Source organism: Daphnia carinata, chromosome 5 (genome assembly GCF_022539665.2).
Source record: "Daphnia carinata strain CSIRO-1 chromosome 5, CSIRO_AGI_Dcar_HiC_V3, whole genome shotgun sequence".
Lineage (NCBI taxonomy): Eukaryota > Metazoa > Arthropoda > Branchiopoda > Diplostraca > Daphniidae > Daphnia > Daphnia carinata.
In genome coordinates, this window is record NC_081335.1 from 4,395,058 (window position 1) to 4,413,951 (window position 18,894).

General features: G+C 41.3%; 3 protein-coding genes and 2 long non-coding RNA genes across 7 annotated transcripts in view; 2 read left to right on the plus strand and 3 right to left on the minus strand.

The window, feature by feature from the left end:
* LOC130696001 (uncharacterized) overlaps window positions 1-1,331 on the plus strand; it is a 29,992-nt gene extending 28,661 nt beyond the window's left edge. The window contains exon 7 of the mRNA XM_057519065.2: window positions 40-1,331. Within this exon, the coding sequence (XP_057375048.1) occupies window positions 40-1,166 (1,127 nt within the window). The 3' untranslated portion in view covers window positions 1,167-1,331. The remainder of the gene's footprint in view (window positions 1-39) is intronic.
* A 1,234-nt stretch (window positions 1,332-2,565) lies between these two features.
* Window positions 2,566-3,551, plus strand: LOC130696025 (uncharacterized). The gene is made up of 5 exons (XR_009002534.2): window positions 2,566-2,703; window positions 2,774-2,957; window positions 3,020-3,120; window positions 3,248-3,337; window positions 3,439-3,551. It is a non-coding gene; the product is annotated as an uncharacterized LOC130696025 (long non-coding RNA).
* Window positions 3,552-6,501: 2,950 nt separating this feature from the next.
* On the minus strand, window positions 6,502-6,830 carry LOC130696024 (uncharacterized). The gene is made up of 3 exons (XR_009002533.1): window positions 6,762-6,830; window positions 6,637-6,708; window positions 6,502-6,578 (listed from the first exon to the last, which is right to left on the minus strand). It is a non-coding gene; the product is annotated as an uncharacterized LOC130696024 (long non-coding RNA).
* Window positions 6,831-7,906: 1,076 nt separating this feature from the next.
* On the minus strand, window positions 7,907-16,353 carry LOC130696006 (liprin-beta-1-like). Of its 3 annotated transcripts, XM_059495225.1 has the most exons (15): window positions 15,933-16,353; window positions 15,721-15,878; window positions 11,181-11,354; window positions 10,949-11,107; window positions 10,835-10,882; window positions 10,650-10,766; window positions 10,464-10,559; window positions 10,157-10,382; window positions 9,630-9,792; window positions 9,406-9,567; window positions 9,095-9,345; window positions 8,663-9,034; window positions 8,377-8,585; window positions 8,179-8,307; window positions 7,907-8,117 (listed from the first exon to the last, which is right to left on the minus strand). In XM_059495225.1, the coding sequence occupies exons 1-15, from the start codon at window positions 16,093-16,095 to the stop codon at window positions 8,088-8,090; spliced, it is 2,457 nt and encodes an 818-aa protein (XP_059351208.1). In that variant the 5' UTR covers window positions 16,096-16,353; the 3' UTR covers window positions 7,907-8,087. The 3 variants fall into 3 exon arrangements, with proteins under 3 accessions (XP_059351208.1, XP_059351207.1, XP_057375053.1); XM_059495224.1 differs by lacking the exons at window positions 15,721-15,878; window positions 15,933-16,353 and adding an exon at window positions 14,001-15,114 and having other exon boundaries at window positions 10,223-10,382; XM_057519070.2 differs by lacking the exons at window positions 15,721-15,878; window positions 15,933-16,353 and adding an exon at window positions 14,001-15,114.
* Window positions 16,354-16,429: 76 nt separating this feature from the next.
* On the minus strand, window positions 16,430-17,278 carry LOC130696894 (alpha-crystallin A chain-like). The gene is made up of 4 exons (XM_057520031.2): window positions 17,204-17,278; window positions 16,911-17,133; window positions 16,687-16,838; window positions 16,430-16,615 (listed from the first exon to the last, which is right to left on the minus strand). Exons 1-4 carry the CDS (start codon window positions 17,273-17,275, stop codon window positions 16,520-16,522), a joined length of 543 nt encoding a protein of 180 aa, XP_057376014.1. The 5' UTR covers window positions 17,276-17,278; the 3' UTR covers window positions 16,430-16,519.
* Between the last annotated feature and the right edge of the window lie 1,616 nt (window positions 17,279-18,894).

The following is an 18,894-nucleotide window of genomic DNA, read 5'->3' on the forward strand; positions in this document are numbered from 1 at the left end:
TTAAACCCTGATGCATTACTACATTTTTTTTCCCTCTAGGATTGGAAGTTGTGGAAGCTGCAATGCGATCACTCACGAATCGTTTTGCTCGGTTTTCCCGCTCAAGTGTCATGGCTAATCATATCAACTCCTATATTACGTACTTCATCTCTCGTTGGCAGGCACATCCTAGTCTTGTACCTATTTGTCTTGAATTTATCCAAATTCGAGGAGCCTCCGCTCTACAGGAGAGCGAAACTTCTCTACGTGAACACATAGATTTTTTTTTGAATACTTGTATAGAAATGAGACATCTGGGCTCTGCTGTAGCTCTATTGGCTTTCCCGACAGCATCGATCGTCATCAAAGAAGCATTCGCAAAAGGACTGCTAGTGGATAATGTGGACGAGGTTGCCATCCGTCTAAGCCGCTGCATCTTGAACGCTTCCCAGCAAGAAGAATCTTTGCCTTTTCGTTTGGCAGCTGCAACTAGTCTCAAAACAACGGGAAAGGCACTGATGGAGAAGGCGATGAATAATGCTCAATTAAGTCGAAATCTCTTCTTCCTCATCATGTATCTTATTCACGACGAAGCAAAAGAAGTACGAACAGAAATAACTTTCTTTTTGACGGAACTAGTCTCTTCAATCAAAAGCGGCTCTCATGGATATCCACCTTTGCTCCAGATGAGTGCCGAAGAGTGTCTAGAACAATTTGCCAGCCAAATTCACTTTTGGTTTAGTAAACAGCATCTTATTCCGGTCGTAATTGAGATGTTAACAGATCCCGATCTCGAAAAAGAAGATGAAGTAAAAGCTTTGTACGAGTGTGAAACCCAAAACGTATTCAGCGAGGAGATCGAGTCAATATTTCTCTTATCAAAAATTGTCCAGTCTTTCTTAGGGACTGTAGAGAGTGATAGTAATCCGTTCTTGTTGGATATCAATGTGCAAAAGGTGGTAGAAGGAGCCGCACGTACAGTTAGTAGTATCCGGTCCTTTGCCACTTGTAGAAAAAATACGTCAGGGTGGTTTTTTATTATGTCAAAGAGAATTTATTCAATGCTCAGTCGACTCGGTGCCCGACTGTCTATCTTAGCAATGTGTTGCCCATCTTATAAAGCGGACAGCCGTTTTGTGGAACTTCAAAAAGCAATTGATAGTCTAGGTCGGTATCAAATGCTGTAGTGTGTTTTTTGTTTGTTTCCCTTTTATACAGTAAAAATGGGATCAAATTATTCCGAGAAATGTTTATGCAGATCCTCCTGTGAAATTGCTAATTAAGTTTGAATTCTAATAGAGTTATGTATCAAAGATGCTGCATAGAAAACAAAATATACGGAACCGGGCACATTTTCTTAAAGATTAACCGCACAATAAAGGGAAATTATTCATTAAATTTTACTAGAGGGCTTTTTCATTGAATCTAAGTTGACGTCCCACTGTTCCTTTAATTTGATTGAAGTTTGAAGTCGGCGCAGTGCGCACTTAAATGGCAATAGGAAACAGTAAGAAATCAAACAAGATTCGTGGCTTAATGGTTGAGTATCGGTCCAGCCGAAAGTTGGGACGCTAACAGCACTTTGGATTGTTTTATTTAAAACCGGGTGGTTTCACGAGAAAACCAGTAACGTAATCGGAATCAGCGTTCAATTTCGATTATGCCGCGTGATTTTTGTCGAATTCCGAGATATGTCGTTAATGACCGATTCTCACTTTTTCATTTTTGGCCAAATTTTAAGATTAGCTTAAAATACATGATTTCGATTTAGAATTGAATGCTAATCACGGAAATCAAGTTTATTTTGCAATAGCTATTATAGTTTTTAAATTATACGTCAATAACACAAGTCGGGCTTATTTTGTAGGGCTTATTTTGTAGGGCTTAAAATTTATACCTACAAAAAATAATACTCATTGCAATTGGGTGAAAATCACAAGATATACTCAAAATTGAATGCTGGTTGCGGCAAAAATTTTATTTTTTTCATTAAGTCAGTTGTTTTTTAAAGACAGACAACAAATTGTTGTTAGCGACATTTTTTTTTACGCCGTGGCGTACTGGCGCGCTAACTTTATCAAATATTCGCTGTATATCGAAAAAAATTGACTTTTTTGAAAAAATAACATTTTTACCGGAATAAGCATTCAATTTTGAGCATATTATGGCAATCCGTTTTACATAAAAAAAAAAAAAAAATGTCGGAAAAAAAAAAATCACACTTTTTTCTTTTTTTCCGACACGTAGCCATCTACCGCTCAGACTCGTTATTACTGGCATAGGCAATTTCAGTCCATTGGATGCCATTCGCAGTTAGTTCAGTAGCGTGGACGGAGAATAACGCGTGGCTGGTGGCTGGAGGAACAATTGAAAAATGGATAAGATAATACAACAAAAGGATGGTAAGTATAAACATTATTATATTGGTTTTCAATTATTAATTATTGTTTATTAGATCAAATTATGAAGCTGCAGGCCCAATTATTGGAACAACACAAAATATTAGATAACAGCAAAGCTAAGGATGGTAAGGCCTAATAAGTAATGATTCTATTTATTTGCTTTTATTCATTTGTGTTTTGTAGCTCAAATTTTAGTGTACAAGCTCAGCTAGGGAAAAAGAACAAATTGGAACGGAACAGTTTCCAAACAGTGAAGGAGGTTCTTCCAAACTCATCCCTAACTGAACATGAGGATGAATTGGCGTTAGGCGAACACAGTCAGGTACCTAAACTTTTCAAATAAGAATTCAAAATAAGTATAGAATTTTAAAAAACAATTATTTATTGTTTAGTTATTCAGTCCACCACCTGACAGTGTGTTAAATTTAAATTCTGTTAGTGCTGTACTAAAAGAATTGTTAGTAATAAGTCCATGCAGCGAAGGAACTGGAGAATTGTGGGACTGTAGTTGGGCCGAAAATGGGTGTGGTATGGAAACCCAGAAATGGCATGAGTTCAACATAAAACATGGATTAGGTACTTTTCAGTTTTTTGTCTATTGAAAAAGTATTTTTAATGCTATTATTTTGCATTCACAGAATTTTAGTGGGGGATCAAGTCAAGTCTGGAAGTGTTACAGGGTGGAAGAGTGAGCCTTCAGTTGAAAAACACTGAAAGTGCATTACCATTAAGATATGAGGTAAAGTAATAGAGTATGCAAATTGTCTAATCTCTTGTGTGAAAAAACAGCAATCCTTTATAGTTCTGTCACAGCTTCAAATAATTCTGCTTCTCTTGCTAAAGAACAACTTCTCCTTTATGTTCAGAGTGTTGGTGAAGCTGGGTATTTAAATGGCCCTAAAGATGTTTCACTTCACTGGCATTGCAGCAATGAACATCATACATGGACTCTTTAGGTATGAAAGGAATTTTCATGAAAAATTTTTGAATTTATGACGAAGCATTTCTCCTCCTTTTTGCCAACCATGTCTAATCTACAAAAAAAATTATCCTATAGGAAAGGATTTTTAGCATACTGGTAACACAACTATCAACAATGCAACATTCTACGGGTGTTATTTTATCATTCGAGAGCCTTATACAATGATTTTCATCTACAATTTGTATGGCCTTTCCCAAGCTTCTGTCAGAAGTTGAATCTATGAGTCATGTAAGTCACATGAGCAACAATTGAGATGTTTAATGGTGTTGTTTTTCTTTTCTCAATATAGGTTAATAGTAACATTGGATCTGAAAAAATTCTTGTTTGGGGCATGACACTGAATAAATTGTAATGATTGGATGGATGACATGATATTTCTATACTTCATTCGGATTCCCGAGACGGTATTTGATATTTAAAAAATTGAAGTGCATATCTGGGCTCCCTTCTTTTCTGAAGCCCCGTTTCCCCTTGACTCATAATAAGCCCGTAGGGGGTCATGCCCCTACTGTACGGTATATATAAAAATAACATATACCGAGGTTTGGAGGGCTCTGGCCGGAAAGGGGACGTGGGGGTCCGCTTAGTCCGATGATGTGTTCACGGAGGGCGACGTGGCTACACACAAATCCGAACTAAAGGTTAATCGCTCCAGTAAAAATGTTCCAAATCTTCGGCTCTTCTTCCGGCTTCTCTTAGCCAATCACCGGGTAATCTCCCCGGTGGGTCAACAAGGCAGTGTCTCCCCCTGCCTGGGTTGACGGCAACTTTTGAAAGGGCTACTGTGCCTTTTTAAAGTTGCAAAAATAATTGTAATGTGCAGAGAATTGTCAATAAATTTTTTTTATATAAAATGTTTTTAGCAAAATGAGTTACTTTTGTCTGTGTTCACACATTACATTTATCAACTTTTTTTTTATTTAGCTTGCTCAATTCACCTTTATTGTTTGTTTATGCCACCTTTGATGGTTTAGCATTGTTTCCATTGGTTTATCGTTTATCTGTAAGCATTCAATTATAATCCAGGAATCGAACCCTGGATGTTCGGCATACCGCGCCGATGCTCTACCAATGAGCCATGAATCATATGATATCAAGTTGGCTTTTTTCTAGTCACTTGCGGAGTTGCATTTACACTTTGAATAAAACAAGTAAAATATTCTTTTCTACATTTTGATGTAGATCTTTATACATCTGCAAAGGTTTGAACCAACGGTAACAGTTATCGCAGCTGATTGCTCTACCACAGAGCTATGGCACTTATGAAAGCAATAGAAATATAAACATATAGTTGTCAAAGACTGCATAAACATCCTAGACGATAACATATGATATGCGATAATAATAAATTTAGATATATCTCGTGGAAAATGTTAGAGCATCGGCGTTGCATTTCAGAATTCTGGGGATCGATTCCTATACCAGTAAAACAATATACAAATACAAAATTACTTCATAAAATATCCAGGTATTACACGTTGTTCCTTGTCTAAGTTCAAGAATTCAAAAAGTGTAATAAATAATAATTGAATACTTACAGATAAACGATACAACGGTGGCAAAAACAATAAAGACGAAATGAGCAAGCTAAATAAAAAAAAAGTTTATAAATGTAATGTTTGAACAAACCGAACACAGACAAGTCAACCAACAGAAACAAATTTTGCAAAAAACATCTTATAAAAAAAAATTTATTGACAATTCTCTGCACATTACAATTATTTTTGCAACTTTAAAAAGGCACAATTACCCTTTCAAAAGTTGCCGTCAACCCAGGCAGGGGGAGACACTGCCTTGTTGACCCACCGGGGAGATTACCCGGTGATTGGCTAAGAGAAGCCGGAAGAAGAGCTGAAGATTTGGAACATTTTTACTGGAGCGATTAACCTTTAGTTCGGATTTGTGTGTAGCCACGTCGCCCTCCGTGAACACATCATTGGACTAAGCGGACCCCCACATCCCCTTTCCGGCCAGAGCCCTCCAAACCTCGGTATATGTTGTTTTTATATATACCGTACAGTAGGGGCATGACCCCCTACGGGCTTATTATGAGTCAAGGGGAAACGGGGCTTCAGAAAAGAAGGGAGCCCAGATATGCACTTCAATTTTTTAAATATCAAATACCGTCTGGGGAATCCGAATTAAGTATAGAAATGTCATGTCATCCATCCAATCAATACAATTTATTCAGTGTCTTGCCCCAACCAAGCATCTTTTCAGATCCAATGTTACTATTAACCTATATTGAGGAAAGAAAAACAACACCATTAAACATATCAATTGTTGATCATGTAAGTTACATGACTCATAGATTCAACTTCTGGTGGAAGCTTGGGAAAGGACATACAAATTGCAGATTAACATCATTGTATAAGGCTCTTGAATGATAAACTAGCACCTGTAGAATGTTGCATCGTTGATAGTTGTGTTCCCAGTACATGAAAATCCTTTCCTATTGGATAAAATTTTCTTTGTGAGATAGGAGTACCCAGCTTCACCAACACTCTGAACATAAAGGAGAAGTTGTTCTTTAGCAAGAGAAGCAGAATTATTTGAGGCTTCTAGCTGTGACAGAACTATAAAGGATTGCTGTTACACAGGATTCATTCACACAAGATGGTACTTCTCATTAGACAATTTGCATACTCTATTACTTTACCTCATATCTTAATGGTAATGCACTTTCAGTGTTTTTCAACTGAAGGCTCACTCTTCCACCCTGTAACACTTCCAGACTTGATTGATCCCCCATTAAAATTCTGTGAATGCAAAATAATAGCATTAAAAATACTTTTTCAATAGACAAAAAACTGAAAAGTACCTAATCCATGTTTTATGTTGAACTTGTGCCATTTCTGGGTTTCCATACCACACCCATTTTCGGCCCAACTACAGTCCCACAATTCTCCAGTTCCTTCGCTGCATGGACTTATTATTAACGATTCTTTTAGTACAGCACTAACAGAATTTAAATTTAACACACTGTCAGGTGGTGGACTGAATAACTAAACAATAAGTAATTGTTTTTTTAAATTCTATACTTATTTTGAATTATTACTTGAAAACTTTAGTTAACTGGATGTGTTCGCCTAATGCCAATTCATCCTCATGTACAGTTAGGGATGAGTTTTGAAAAAACTCCTTCACTGTTTGGAAACTGTTCCATTCCAATTTGTTCTTTTCCCCTAGCTGAGCTTTTACACTCAAAATTTGAGCTACAAAACACAAATGAATAAAAGCAAATAAATAGAATCATTACTTATTAGGCCTTACCATCCTTAGCTTTGCTGTTATCTAATATTTTGTGTTGTTCCAATAATTGCGCCTGCAGCTTCATAATTTGATCTAATAAACAATAATTAATAATTGAAAACCAATATAATAATGTTTAAACTTACCATCCTTTTGTTGTATTATCTTATCCATTTTTCAATTGTTCCTCCAGCCACGCGTTATTCTCCGTCCACGTTACTGAACTAACTGCGAATGGCATCCAATGGACTGAAATTGCCTATGCCAGTAATAACGAGTCTGAAAAAAAGAAAAAAGTGTTTTTTTTTTGTTTTTTTTTTACGAAAATTTTTTTTTTTTTTTGTGTAAAACGGATTGCCATAAGTATATCCTGAAATTTTCAACCAATTCCAGTAGATATTAGGAATCGAAGCTTCTGAATCGTGTCGAATCGAAAAAAAATTTTGAAATTTGGCCAAAAATGAAAAAGTGAGAAGGTTATATAGCCTTCCCACTTTTGTCAAAATGGGCCAAAAACGTCTCTTGGAATTTGTTGATTTTTTTTTTTTTCAGCTATTGCGTTAAACCAGCCATTTTTTTTTTTTTTTTTTGCACCGTAGCGTACTGGCGCGCTAACACTATCGACTATTGGCTATCTTTCAAAAACAACTGACTTAATGAAAAAAATAAAATGATTCAGCCCGACAAAATAAATTTTAAGCCCGACTTGTGTTGTTGACGTATAATTTAAAAACTATAATACCTATTGCAAAATAAACTTGATTTCTGTGATTAGCATTCAATTCTAAATCGAAACCATGTATTTTAAGCTAATCTCAAAATTTTGCCAAAAATGAAAAAGTGAGAAGGCTATAGCCTTACCACTTTTGTGAAAATCGGCCAAAAACAACATATCTCAGAGTTTGATAAAATTCACACAGCATAATCGAAATTTAACGCTGACCCGTTTTTTAAAATAAAATGAAGCAAAGTGCTGTTAGCATCCCGATCGCATACGGTTGCCGTGATTCAATAACCATGGCGCATCCCTATCGGCAGTTTCCCGAACGCAATGAAGGCTCCTAGTTTTAATAGCAAATCATCGGTGAATGTGTAGACTAGTTCCATTTTAGAGTTTCGTTTCCAGTAATCGGATTAATTCTACTGCTAGTCCCCAAATGGTATTAGGTGTTGTTTAACGGCTGTGGTGCTTTGTTTAACGCATGTGATAACACCTATAATTTTAGTAAATTGCTCTCTTTTTATTAGATTGATTGCACTAAGTGGCAGACCATAGAAGAACAACAAGGAAGAAATGACAAACGTTTGATTTAATTTTTTCGTGTTATTTTTTCTTGGGAACAAAGACGACCGTGTACATCTCGCCCTGGAGACAGATGTAAGTCCATCAAACGAGGAATTGGAAAATCTTAATCGAGAAACATAGCTGCTGAAGTCCGTCATGGATGTAGGACATGCCATCCGACTGGTCTTCATAAATCGGTAGATTTGGTCATAATCGGCTTCACAACAAGAGAACACGAGTTAATGATTGTTTCCAACATTTGAGAATCAGTTAATTACCTTTGGGGAAGATGTTTTGTCATTTTCCAAATCGGAGGAATCAAAAGGTGGACAGACCCAATCGTCGCAATCGAATTCATCTGGTTTGCCCTTTCTGCGTTTCAACGTAAATTGTGACTTCTTAATTATCTGTTAAAGATGAAAAAAACATTACATTGTAAATAGAATCATATGAATATAAAGAAAAATAAAACGAACTTTGACTTTGGCGACAGGAGTCAGGAGTGGATAGGCCGATGAAGTCTCCATTTCGCGTTTGGCTTGCACTACTTCCCGACCCACCAACTGATTAAAGTGGGTGGCCAAATGACGACGCAATAGCGTCTTACCCTGAGGAATTGATAGCAGAGTGGCTAGCAGCTCGGCATTAAAGCGAGCCTCGTGCACCAGCAGACCACCGTGAACACCTTTAATTGCGAAAACGACAGCAACCATTAAACATCCCAGTCTATCCGAGGCTATGCAATGAATATCTAATTCGTACCAGATCCTCGCATGTTTGGGGCGTACTCAGACAGATCAACAGCTCTTAGCCATTCCATGACACGGTGATTAGTCCAAACAGCTACTTGGCCAGGAGTAGGATGGGCCGGTTCTTCCGGAACCGAGCGACGTTGCAAACAACTCGGATTGTAATCGTTCATTCGCAACACTTGAATCCCCCGCCGAATGCAGATGAGGTGAAGTAGGTTTGTCACCTTCAGATGGGTACACAGGTCGTCGACTGTTAGTAAATGAAGCATACGACCATCCAGTCTAGACTCTAGGAAAGCGTCTTTGTACTGGGGCAAGCCGATATCATCCAACCAACGAACAGCCCATTGATGATCCAATTTCCCAGCGTTCTTTAGCAAATCTATTGAAGGAAAAAAGATGTGATGGATAATCGACTCACAACTGCTGCATAAATATATACCTGGTAGGATTGGTACAGGCGACATAGGATCCTGAGCTCGGCCTCTGGCCTCTAGAGCTAGGATTAATTTCTTTTTGTGCAGCGGATGCTTTACGGATAGTTCCTTTTCTATCTCAGCCACCGGAGCTTCTAGTAACTGCTGACCCCTACAATTCCAGCGTTGAACTTCGCTGACGTACAAGTGCAATCCCATATCATGAAGCCACGATGCGATATCGTCGCTGGACCATTGTGCGAAGGGAAGGTCAGATCTAGATCAAATAATCTGCTTTTAGATGATGCACTTTGATAGAAAAAAACATTATGTATACTCCTGGATAGGTTTGATCGTTTCCGCTGGGCCTGGAGACCCATTTTTCCAGCCTAAACGGGGCCCAGCAGTAGAGCGAAGAGTGCCACCACGTCGGAAATCTTCGGCTGAAAGCGGTGTCGATGGATCGCCCTCCAGTGCACCAGAATTGGCTCGTTTTAATCTTGAATAAAAGAAATATTATGATTAGTATGTCAAACAAATTCTACTCGCACAAGTTATTACTTATCGAAAATCTTCTTTAGACTTCCACGCGGTTGCTTCGAGAAGCTGTTGAGCGATGGTGAATGGGGTGACGTCGGGCTATTGAACGATGACTCAGTCATCACATCCTCACGTTCTAACGTGCTGGCGGCTTCATCCTGAAGACGTTTTTGCTCCGTTTCAGCTATTTCGTTTGTCACAACAACAAGAGAAAAGAAAGGGCGTTAAAAAAAATGCAACCGAGATGAGCGTGGCGGCTAAGGCACCAAACGATCAATGCAAAGACATGCATTCGGCCATGCAACAACAACAACACAAGCGACCATGCTCTACGAAAGGACCCGCCTAATCGGACGTCATCACGAACCCGGAAGCTACGAAATGCCAGGACGTCAAACAAAAACAAAACAAAAAAGAAAAAAAAAGGACGGAACTGCTAAATATCACGCGCTTCCGGCAAGCCGGACATCTTTGAACTACAAAGGCAAAGCCAATAAAAAAAAATGTTGTCATTCGTTTGAGGGAATTTTTTTCGTCCTCTGTTTCACCTAGATTGGGGGCCGAACTGCTGCGTTTGCTGCTGACGCGGAGCGAAGGGAGTTGAAAATGTTTACCAAACACCACGGCACGCTTGTTGGCTGTTACTGGCGGGCTGGTGCCCATCGTCGACAGACTGTTGTTGTTATTGTTATGATGGCTGTTGACACTGGTCTGGCGAGGTAGGGAATTGTAGGCATCCTGATCCAGTTTGCGGAAGACGCTGGCAGGAGGAGTCTGGCATTGGAACAAACAAAACAAATCAGGTCAATGTTTTTTGACGCCAAAAGCAGCAGCAACAATGACATGTCTACATACTTTGGGCGATTGCTGATAGGCAGGTCGCGGCGAATCCGTCACATGAGGCGACTGATTCGACTGCAGTGACGACGCTGAATTGGCGGAGAGCAAAGCCTGCAAAAGTCGTTCCAAAAATAGGCTCACATTCAACCGATGCATATTTTCAAATAAAATAAAAAAAGTTCCGAGTATCATGACTACTACCCGACGAGGAAATTCGGCTGTTGCACTGCCCGGATGGCGAGGTGGTGTGCCAACCACGGAGGCAGGCGAGGTAGCATTGCTTCTCAAATTCATCGATTGCAAATTTTCTAACATATCCTGTGAATTGGAAATGTAAATTAATTCAGCGTACGGACAAGCGATTTACGATGAAATGAAGCAATTACCTTTTTGTTGAAACCAGGGCCCAGCGTGGCTCCGCACAGCGCGTAACACTGCAAAACGTGATAATTAAGACACAAATGGATCGTGGTTAATGAGAGGAAATCGATTGTTTTTACCTGGCTAACCAATGTGATCATGTCCTGTTCGCTTCGCTTAAGCTGCCCTCTCAGTTCCATGTTATCTTTTTCCATGGCGGCGAATCTCAATTTCAAGCCAGAAATGTCGCTGAGCAACTCGAGTTGGCGCGTTTCGGCCGCGGAGCGCGACAGTATTTCCTGGCGATTGAAAACAAGCCAAATTAGCTAATGAAAAAATGTATGTCAGCATGTAAGAGACGCCGCATTCCACCTTTTGGAAATTATCTTCAGATTTCTGTAACTGGAACGCTCTGTCGGACAGCGTTCTTTCCAAATCAGCAATCTTCTCTGTTTGTGCTTCGATCTGGTCCATCAGGATCGAGACTTGCATCTGTAAGGAATCCTTGTCTCCTTCCAGTCGTTGGACACGTTCATCCGTCTCCGGCTTTAAACAGAATAAAAACAGAAAATTGGACATGATGAGCTAAAATTCCGTGATGGATGTCAACTAAAATATATCTACAAAAATAATAATAATAATAATTTAAAAAATGAGTTGGCGTGAAGACAAACAAATTTAGCCTTCGCCAGACGCATCGTAAGAAAGGGGTGGGGTACTAAGGATAGACGGACTGCGTATACAAGCAATTCAGTTTCATGAATTAGCCTTGGAAAATGCGGAATGATGGATGGATAATCTTGTTTTCGTTCATGTGTATCAACCTGACAGGGGACGGGCGGCGTCTGGTTGCAACAGCAGCACGAGCCGCGTTGCACGGCTGGATAGATTTCGGCGGGCGGGTAGAGCCACGGGGATGGAGAGGCGGACCAAGCCGGTGTTGCGCACCATCCTGCCGCGTGTCCGTGCGGATGCGATCGATCAAGACTGTACGTCTGCTGGACGTGATAGTGATGCGGCGACGGATGAGGGTGACACGGCCGACGGCTGTGCACCTTCTCTACGCTCGAGCGGCTGGACGGACGTCGATGACGTGCCGACGTCGAATCCACTTCGCACTTCGCGCTGGGCAAGTTTTTGCGCCGGATGACCAGCTCTTCATCGCTGCTACTGCTGCTACTGCTACTATGATTGCTAATGCTCGATTTTGAGCTGGCGTGATGGCGCATCTTGGGAGCGGCTCGACCATGCTTCTTCTTGGTGACAGTCGTATTAAACATGACGGACCTAATGACTTTCCCTTGATGAGCCAAAGTTGTTTGGCGCAATACGCGTTTTTAGTCGGAAATTTCACTTTTAACGAGATGCCCCATCAAAAACTCGTTAGCTTTTCCAGATTGCTCCAAGAGGTGACGGAAATAACGGGGTGAACCGCGCACCGCAATACACCCATATACACACAAACACACACACACAAAAAAAGGGGGGGGGAATCAAATTGAAAAGCAACACGAGCCACAATGAAAAGGGTCAATCTCAATTAAGAAAATTGAGGGGATACAAGTGCCAATGGATGGCGACGCATTCGAGCAGATCAGCCGACGCAACAGACTGCACGTCCTGAACGAACAGTCGCGTCTGACCGTATTAGTTCGGACCGTCTACTACTAGGCCACGCATGCACGCACGGACCTTTTTTTTTTCTTTCTGTTTTGTTTTGTTTCATCTTTCTTTTTTTGGGTTCACCCAAAAAAAAAAAAAAAAAATTTCTGGGCGAGCAACATCCACATGTGTGTTGGAGAGGAGAACAGAGGGTTGCGTAGGGTGGGATATCGAAGAAAAGCCGGTGTGGGAATCTGGCAGTGCAGGCATCGCTGGTCTATGTCGACGGAAACGACAGCCAAGAAAAGTTTTGAAGAGGGGAAACAACACTACAGAGAGAGAGAGAGTCTGGTAGAGGGTTTTAAATTTAGAAACACTCCGGTCTCCAAAAGGTGAAGACATTTCTGAAGGAGATAGAGACAGATAGAGACGGAGAAAATAGGCAGCCAAGAAGGCGTGAGGGCTTATACGCTTTGGGAAGAACAAGAGAAAGCTAACTTGAGTCGGGCTTTTCATTCTTTGAATAGTATCGCCTTTTTATCCACAATCAGCCTTTTTTTTTTTCTTTTTTAAAAGGGCTGTTCTCATCCGTAAGATTCATTTTGTTGTTATCCGGCGGAATTCCGGTAACTTTGAGGAGGGTCTTGCGCCTGAAAGAATGCGCTGCGCCTTGAAGTTTCAACAGATTCAGTCATCCATTGCCACCCAAAACACAGGATACACGAAAAGATAAAGTCAACTGCGTAGAATTAGAGATTCTCTTACGCTGACGGTTCGTTAATAGGATGAATAGCTTCGCTTTTTTTTGGTTAACTAACTATGGCTGTTCGCGGTCCTGCAAAAGACGTCATTCGCCATTGCCAAATTGAAAAACACGGACGTAAAGAGATGGGCGCACAACGAAATGCAAATGGCAACATTCCGGATGACTTGACTGACAGGCGGCAATTTCAAAAAAAACAAACAAACCACATCTTACTGAATGAAACCTTGAAAAACAACAAGAACGGACCCAGTGCCACTTTTAGCATGGCAACAAAAACAATATCCTTTCAAAGGTCCGTAAATAACCCCATATAAACGTCGTTCCATTTTCTTCTTCAAAGTGACTAACCGACTGTACATCCATGGGGTGGTTCAGTATCACGCCACCAATCCATTACGGCGCACTTTAATGGAAGAACAAAAGCGGCCAAGTTTGGCTGCCACATCGCAGTCCTGCCGTAGGGATGTGAGTCATCCCCAATCGCAAAGATGAGTCAAACGGAACACTTGCACTCAAAATGTTATTTCTTCAAACAGCTGCGTTTGGAAATTTAAAAAATACTGGTAAAACCATCAAAAGAGGTCAATGCAAATTGATTTAAAAGAAACGACAACTCCTGCGTGTGGGTGTGGTGTGAAAAAAAAAATTACGAGACGGTACCCGTATTCAACGCCCTCCCGCGGTGCCAATGTGACGTGCCCGCTCGTATACACACACACAAAAAAAGGGCCACGGACAACAACAATATCCGAAAAAGAGAACGGGATAGTTCCATCTGCCAATTTGCATGTCATGGGGGGGGGGGTACGGGCAGCTATAAATACCTTGGGTCGTGAGGAGTTGAACGCGAATGGACTGGGAGCGCCGCTAAAGGTGGCCGAACGTGAACGAACTAGCGGACTGTTGGCAACCATCTCCAAAGCGGCGGCGGCCAAATCGGCCGCCAATTGATTGTCAACCGTTCGCGAAGAAGATCTAGCGCACGGTGGCGAAGGGGCGACAAAGGCTGGCGGAGGGGGTGTTGCGGCCGCGAAGGCCTTCAATTGCTCGTAAAGCGAATCCAAACTGGGGATCTTGTTGCCAGCCTCCAACGGCTTCTGAGGCTGGAACGGATCGCCATCGCTAGATCCGTCGGCGAAGTCGATCGTTTTCGCTTTGACCAACGTCGGTCGGTTTCGAAGTGGCCGCGGTGGTTTCGATGCCGCGCCATTTTTTGGCGGTGGAACAGGCGGAGTTACCCGACGCTGATTATGATGTGCCGGACGGCCCATGGCGGACGCTGGAGACGATCCTCGCGCCCGGCTCAGGACGGGGGAGCTAGTTGGGGTATGAACGGGAGAGGGGGCGGGCGATCGGAAAGAGTAAACAACAGATGGGTGATTGAGCCGTTCCATACTGTAAGACTTGTACGGTGGCGGAGTGGAAGGCGGCGGAAGCGGGCGATAGCCCATCCACGAGTCGACGACCGGATGCACATAGGAGCCGAATCCTGGATAATATTGCAATGAGCCATTGGCGCCGTAAATAGGACTACTTTGCCATTGCCACGATTTATCAGCCGGCGGAGGTGGCGGAGGGGGAGGTAGGCCGGGCAAGTAGACAGTTTCGTACTCGTGATTGCCGTTCAGTGGCGGATGATCGAAATGGCGATCTTTATTCATGAGATAATCCGACTGCATGTTGATGGCTTCCAGCGGGTATGGACAATCGTAGATGTGCTGGTTGGACGGAAATACTGCGGATCGCTTTGACTGGGGTGGGTGAGAAACTAAGGCGGTAAGGTGATGAGAAGCGGGCGAATTTCGATTGAATGACCACATCAACAATGGGGAGAAAATGTCACATTTCAAAGTGCACACATGACAAAAATAATCAAAGCAAGAGGGACACTACACCACCGGGCCGGCTGATCGGCAGCGAGCGACTGTTGTCGTGTTGTGAATGCGAGTCAGCTGGGTTCGCTTCTAAATAGGAGACGCACGCCCGCGCTGCGCCTTCGACTGAAACACAACGTACACACCGAGGACCTGGAGCTCTCGGCACATATTCATTAGGTCCCCAGACGGGAACACACAACGGTTGTAATACACAAGAAGGGTAGAGGCAAACGCCTCATAAATATGTGATGCTCATTTCCTCGACTCTCTCGCCGAGGCCTTCAACTCTTGTACTAATTGCATTTTCCCCCACGTTGCCCAGTCATTAATCAATAGTGATGTGAGGCTTAGGATTTTTTTCCCTTTCTTTTTGGAATCACTAAAGGCTATTGTGTAATGAATTTTTTCTTTGCTTTAGCCATTTTCTCTTCTACGTTCGAAGAATTCGTGACAGCAGCATCTTTTCGTTCAACCCTCTCTTTCTGTTTTCTTCCCTCTTTTTTGGAGGGGCTCATTTCAATGGTCTAAATTTGACACTCTTGACTAGACTGATAGTGTGGTTGATGACAACTTGCAAAGCTTAATGTTTCGACAACATACATGTTTTCCTTCCATCTAAGAGTTGCTAGCACAATGTTTTAAAAGCAAATAGAAAAAAAAGACTCACCATTCCAAAAGCATTCATGATCCACTTGAAGACTTGCTTCTTGTCTGCGCCTGCCATTTCGACAACATCCTGTAGTTGATCCAGGGCTTCTTGGACTGATTTAGGGGCTGTGTGCGAATCTTGCGATCCAGAGAGCTTCCTCAGTTCTTGTTGTGTGCCTAGATTTCAAACTGTTAACTTCATGGCACACTAATTATTGTGAGGGATATAACCTGCAATGATTCCATCCATTTGTTGTAGAGCAGCTTCCAGCATTTTGCTTGCCTCTGCATGTGCGCTTAGTGCATTCTCAGCATGTGTGGGTTCCAACACCTGGTTATCATCATCATCCATGGGTACTGGTGGTTTCATATCACAATTTATGCTAATTTCCATGCATAGGGGTGATTCTCACACAACAATAAAAGGGGACTTGTTGATTCCACCAATACGAATCATTAACACAGTTGCAATCGACTTTTCTCGGATTCAATTTCGGGCGCTTTGAAAGCGATGTAGGACAAGGTTCACTTGAGAATGAAACAAAAAAGGCGAAACAAAAAAAGGCAAACGATAACAACCAAAAATAGGAACAAATTCCTAGCTGGGTGTGACGGAGCGAGCCAAGAAAAACAGAATATTTTTCACGTCGATTTTTTGACGTTCCATACAGCATTGCCAGTTCACGAGCCAAAAAAGCTTTTATTCTAATTCATTTGTTTATTTTCCATCGTTTTCTTTTTTTCCTCGGGAAAAATCACTTATTAGTAAAATTTTTAACAAAAATTAACAAAAAGTTTGATTTTATTTGTTGTTGCAATCACTTAAGCTGTTCCCTTTTCGGAACTTCGCAGCGATCGATTGGTATTTCAAGCGGCTTTTCAGCTTCTGGCTGGGGCGCTTCGATGCATAATACCTTGAAAAAAAAAAACGTTTGGTGTAAAAACGATTAATGTCAAGCCATGCCTAGTTTTTTTTTTCCTTTACCCCATCGTCGGTGAAGATCGATTTCAGCTCTTCCACCTTCAACGTTTCAGGTAAAAGATACTCGCGACAGACTTCCTGGTAAAACCGACCGCCGTCGTCTGATTTACGTTCCATTTTCGCATGAATATTCAACATCCGATCCTTTAGGGAAACTACATAATAGTCGATTTTTTTGGTTATAAAGATAAATGAAAAAGCCTATAAAATAAAACTGGAAAAAATACTTTTGATATCTTCCGGTTTGAATCCCGGCATGTCGATGTTAAGACGGTACATGGGTTTTTCATCGGCGAGAGATGCGTGTGGAAGGGCACGTGGAAGCATAGATTGGTTGAACGTTCGTCCGACATCCTGATACAGGCTGTTAAACGTGCGCTCCATATCGCGGACGAGTGATCGGAAAGAGGGATCAAAGAATCCGAATCCCCGACCAAACACACCTCTCGCCTATAATATGTAAAGAATCACTAAATACTTTATGCTTTGCTTGTGTTATAATGAACCTTTTCGAATTTACCTGCGGCTGATTTAATTTGAGAGCGGACCGGGACAATCTGCCCAAAACATTACGCGCAATGACGGAAGACATTTTCTCGACGAGTGAAAAGCAAACGCATTAGGCCAGACTATTTATAGAGATGACGACGTCGATCCGATGAAAAATTGTTAATCGTTCGCCATGCGAATCATTTCGCGGAAATTGAAACTTGAAAAACGTTTTCTTTACTTCCGAAAGCGCAATCACGAATGAATATAACGCTGTTAGTTTCGTTTGAGCTTAAGAGCCTGCTGATATCCTGAAATTGCGCAATATTGTACTGGATCACCTAAATTGGGCTTTCGTTTTTTACTACTGGGAAAAACGAATTTCCAATTAAATAAAATATGCGATCGTCAGATCAACCTTTGAATTGTTAATGTTTTTGTGAGATATACTCTTCTGAATACGACCGCGCTCGAGTATATTCATTTATCAAGGCTGACAGTGGTCGGCTGTACAGGTCCAGCTATAAGAGGTCATAAAATAGGGCCTGAGAAAGGCCCTTTAGGAGCGAAACATTTTATATGCACGAAGAAATAGTGACGGTCAAAAGTAAGTGGAAGGACCGCAGTATATCCCCTCATGATACTCTTGAATATAATCACAATGGTAAAGTTCATTCATGTCAAACATAAAACGTAAAGGTAAACGAACGAGAACATTCTCCGTAGGTGGCTTATCGCTTTCGTCCCATACGCACACTAGGCTATGTTATAGTCATGAAAACGTCAATACTCTGCATCAAATTAAAATTATGACGTATTTAAAAAAAAAAAAGAATATATGGGAAAGACAAAAATAACGCCAATCTAATTTATGGGTAGATAGAACGTTCATTTTGCTAACGATAGAGTAGCAGCTAACGTTATGTGCTTTTGTTTTTTTTTGTTTTTCTTTCACAACTCAAATCGGAACAATAATTCTCCTGCTGTTTCCGGTTATGAAATTGTCAGGCGTGTTCACATCTTTTTTAAAACTCAAGTACAATATACGAGTCTTTTGTTTTCCCTTTTTTTTTCAGCTGCCAACGACAGAAATATTAGGAGGGGGATGTTCACGATGATGAAGCAGCGTGTATGTTAGCGTTTATGTGTCACGCTCTGATCAGGAAGATTGCTGAATTATGATGGTGAATAATGGCAATGCGGTTTCGCTATTAGACCAACTATTTTTGCTGATTCATTGAACATCTTTGATTCAGAACTGGTTGTCCTGCTGGCTGTAGGAAAAGCTTCATTAGAAGGTTATTGAGTATATGTCTTCACAATGTATAAATTTCCCTACTTCCGTTTCTTGTTGAAATGTTGTACTTGTTCAACCTTCTCTCGTTTGGACGCGTTGACAGGGCGTGCGACAGGCAAACTGTCAATAGTTCGTTTGTAATAATTATACGAAATGAGGTCTCTATTTCCGGTAAAGCTCCCTTGTAAGCGTCGACAATTGCCAACAAATCAGTCTCTGCCAAGTTAGAAAACGGAATAATAACTAAAATTGCAACTTGGCACTGTGCAACGGATATGGCTGATGGAACGACTGGCTCTTTCAGTTTTTACTATGGGGAGCGTCTTTATTACAGTTTTGATATAACGTTCGTTGCCCTGTACATCTTTACTGACTCGCAAAGAGGGAAAATTGGTTAGATGGAACCCGTTCGTAGAAGGAATGAA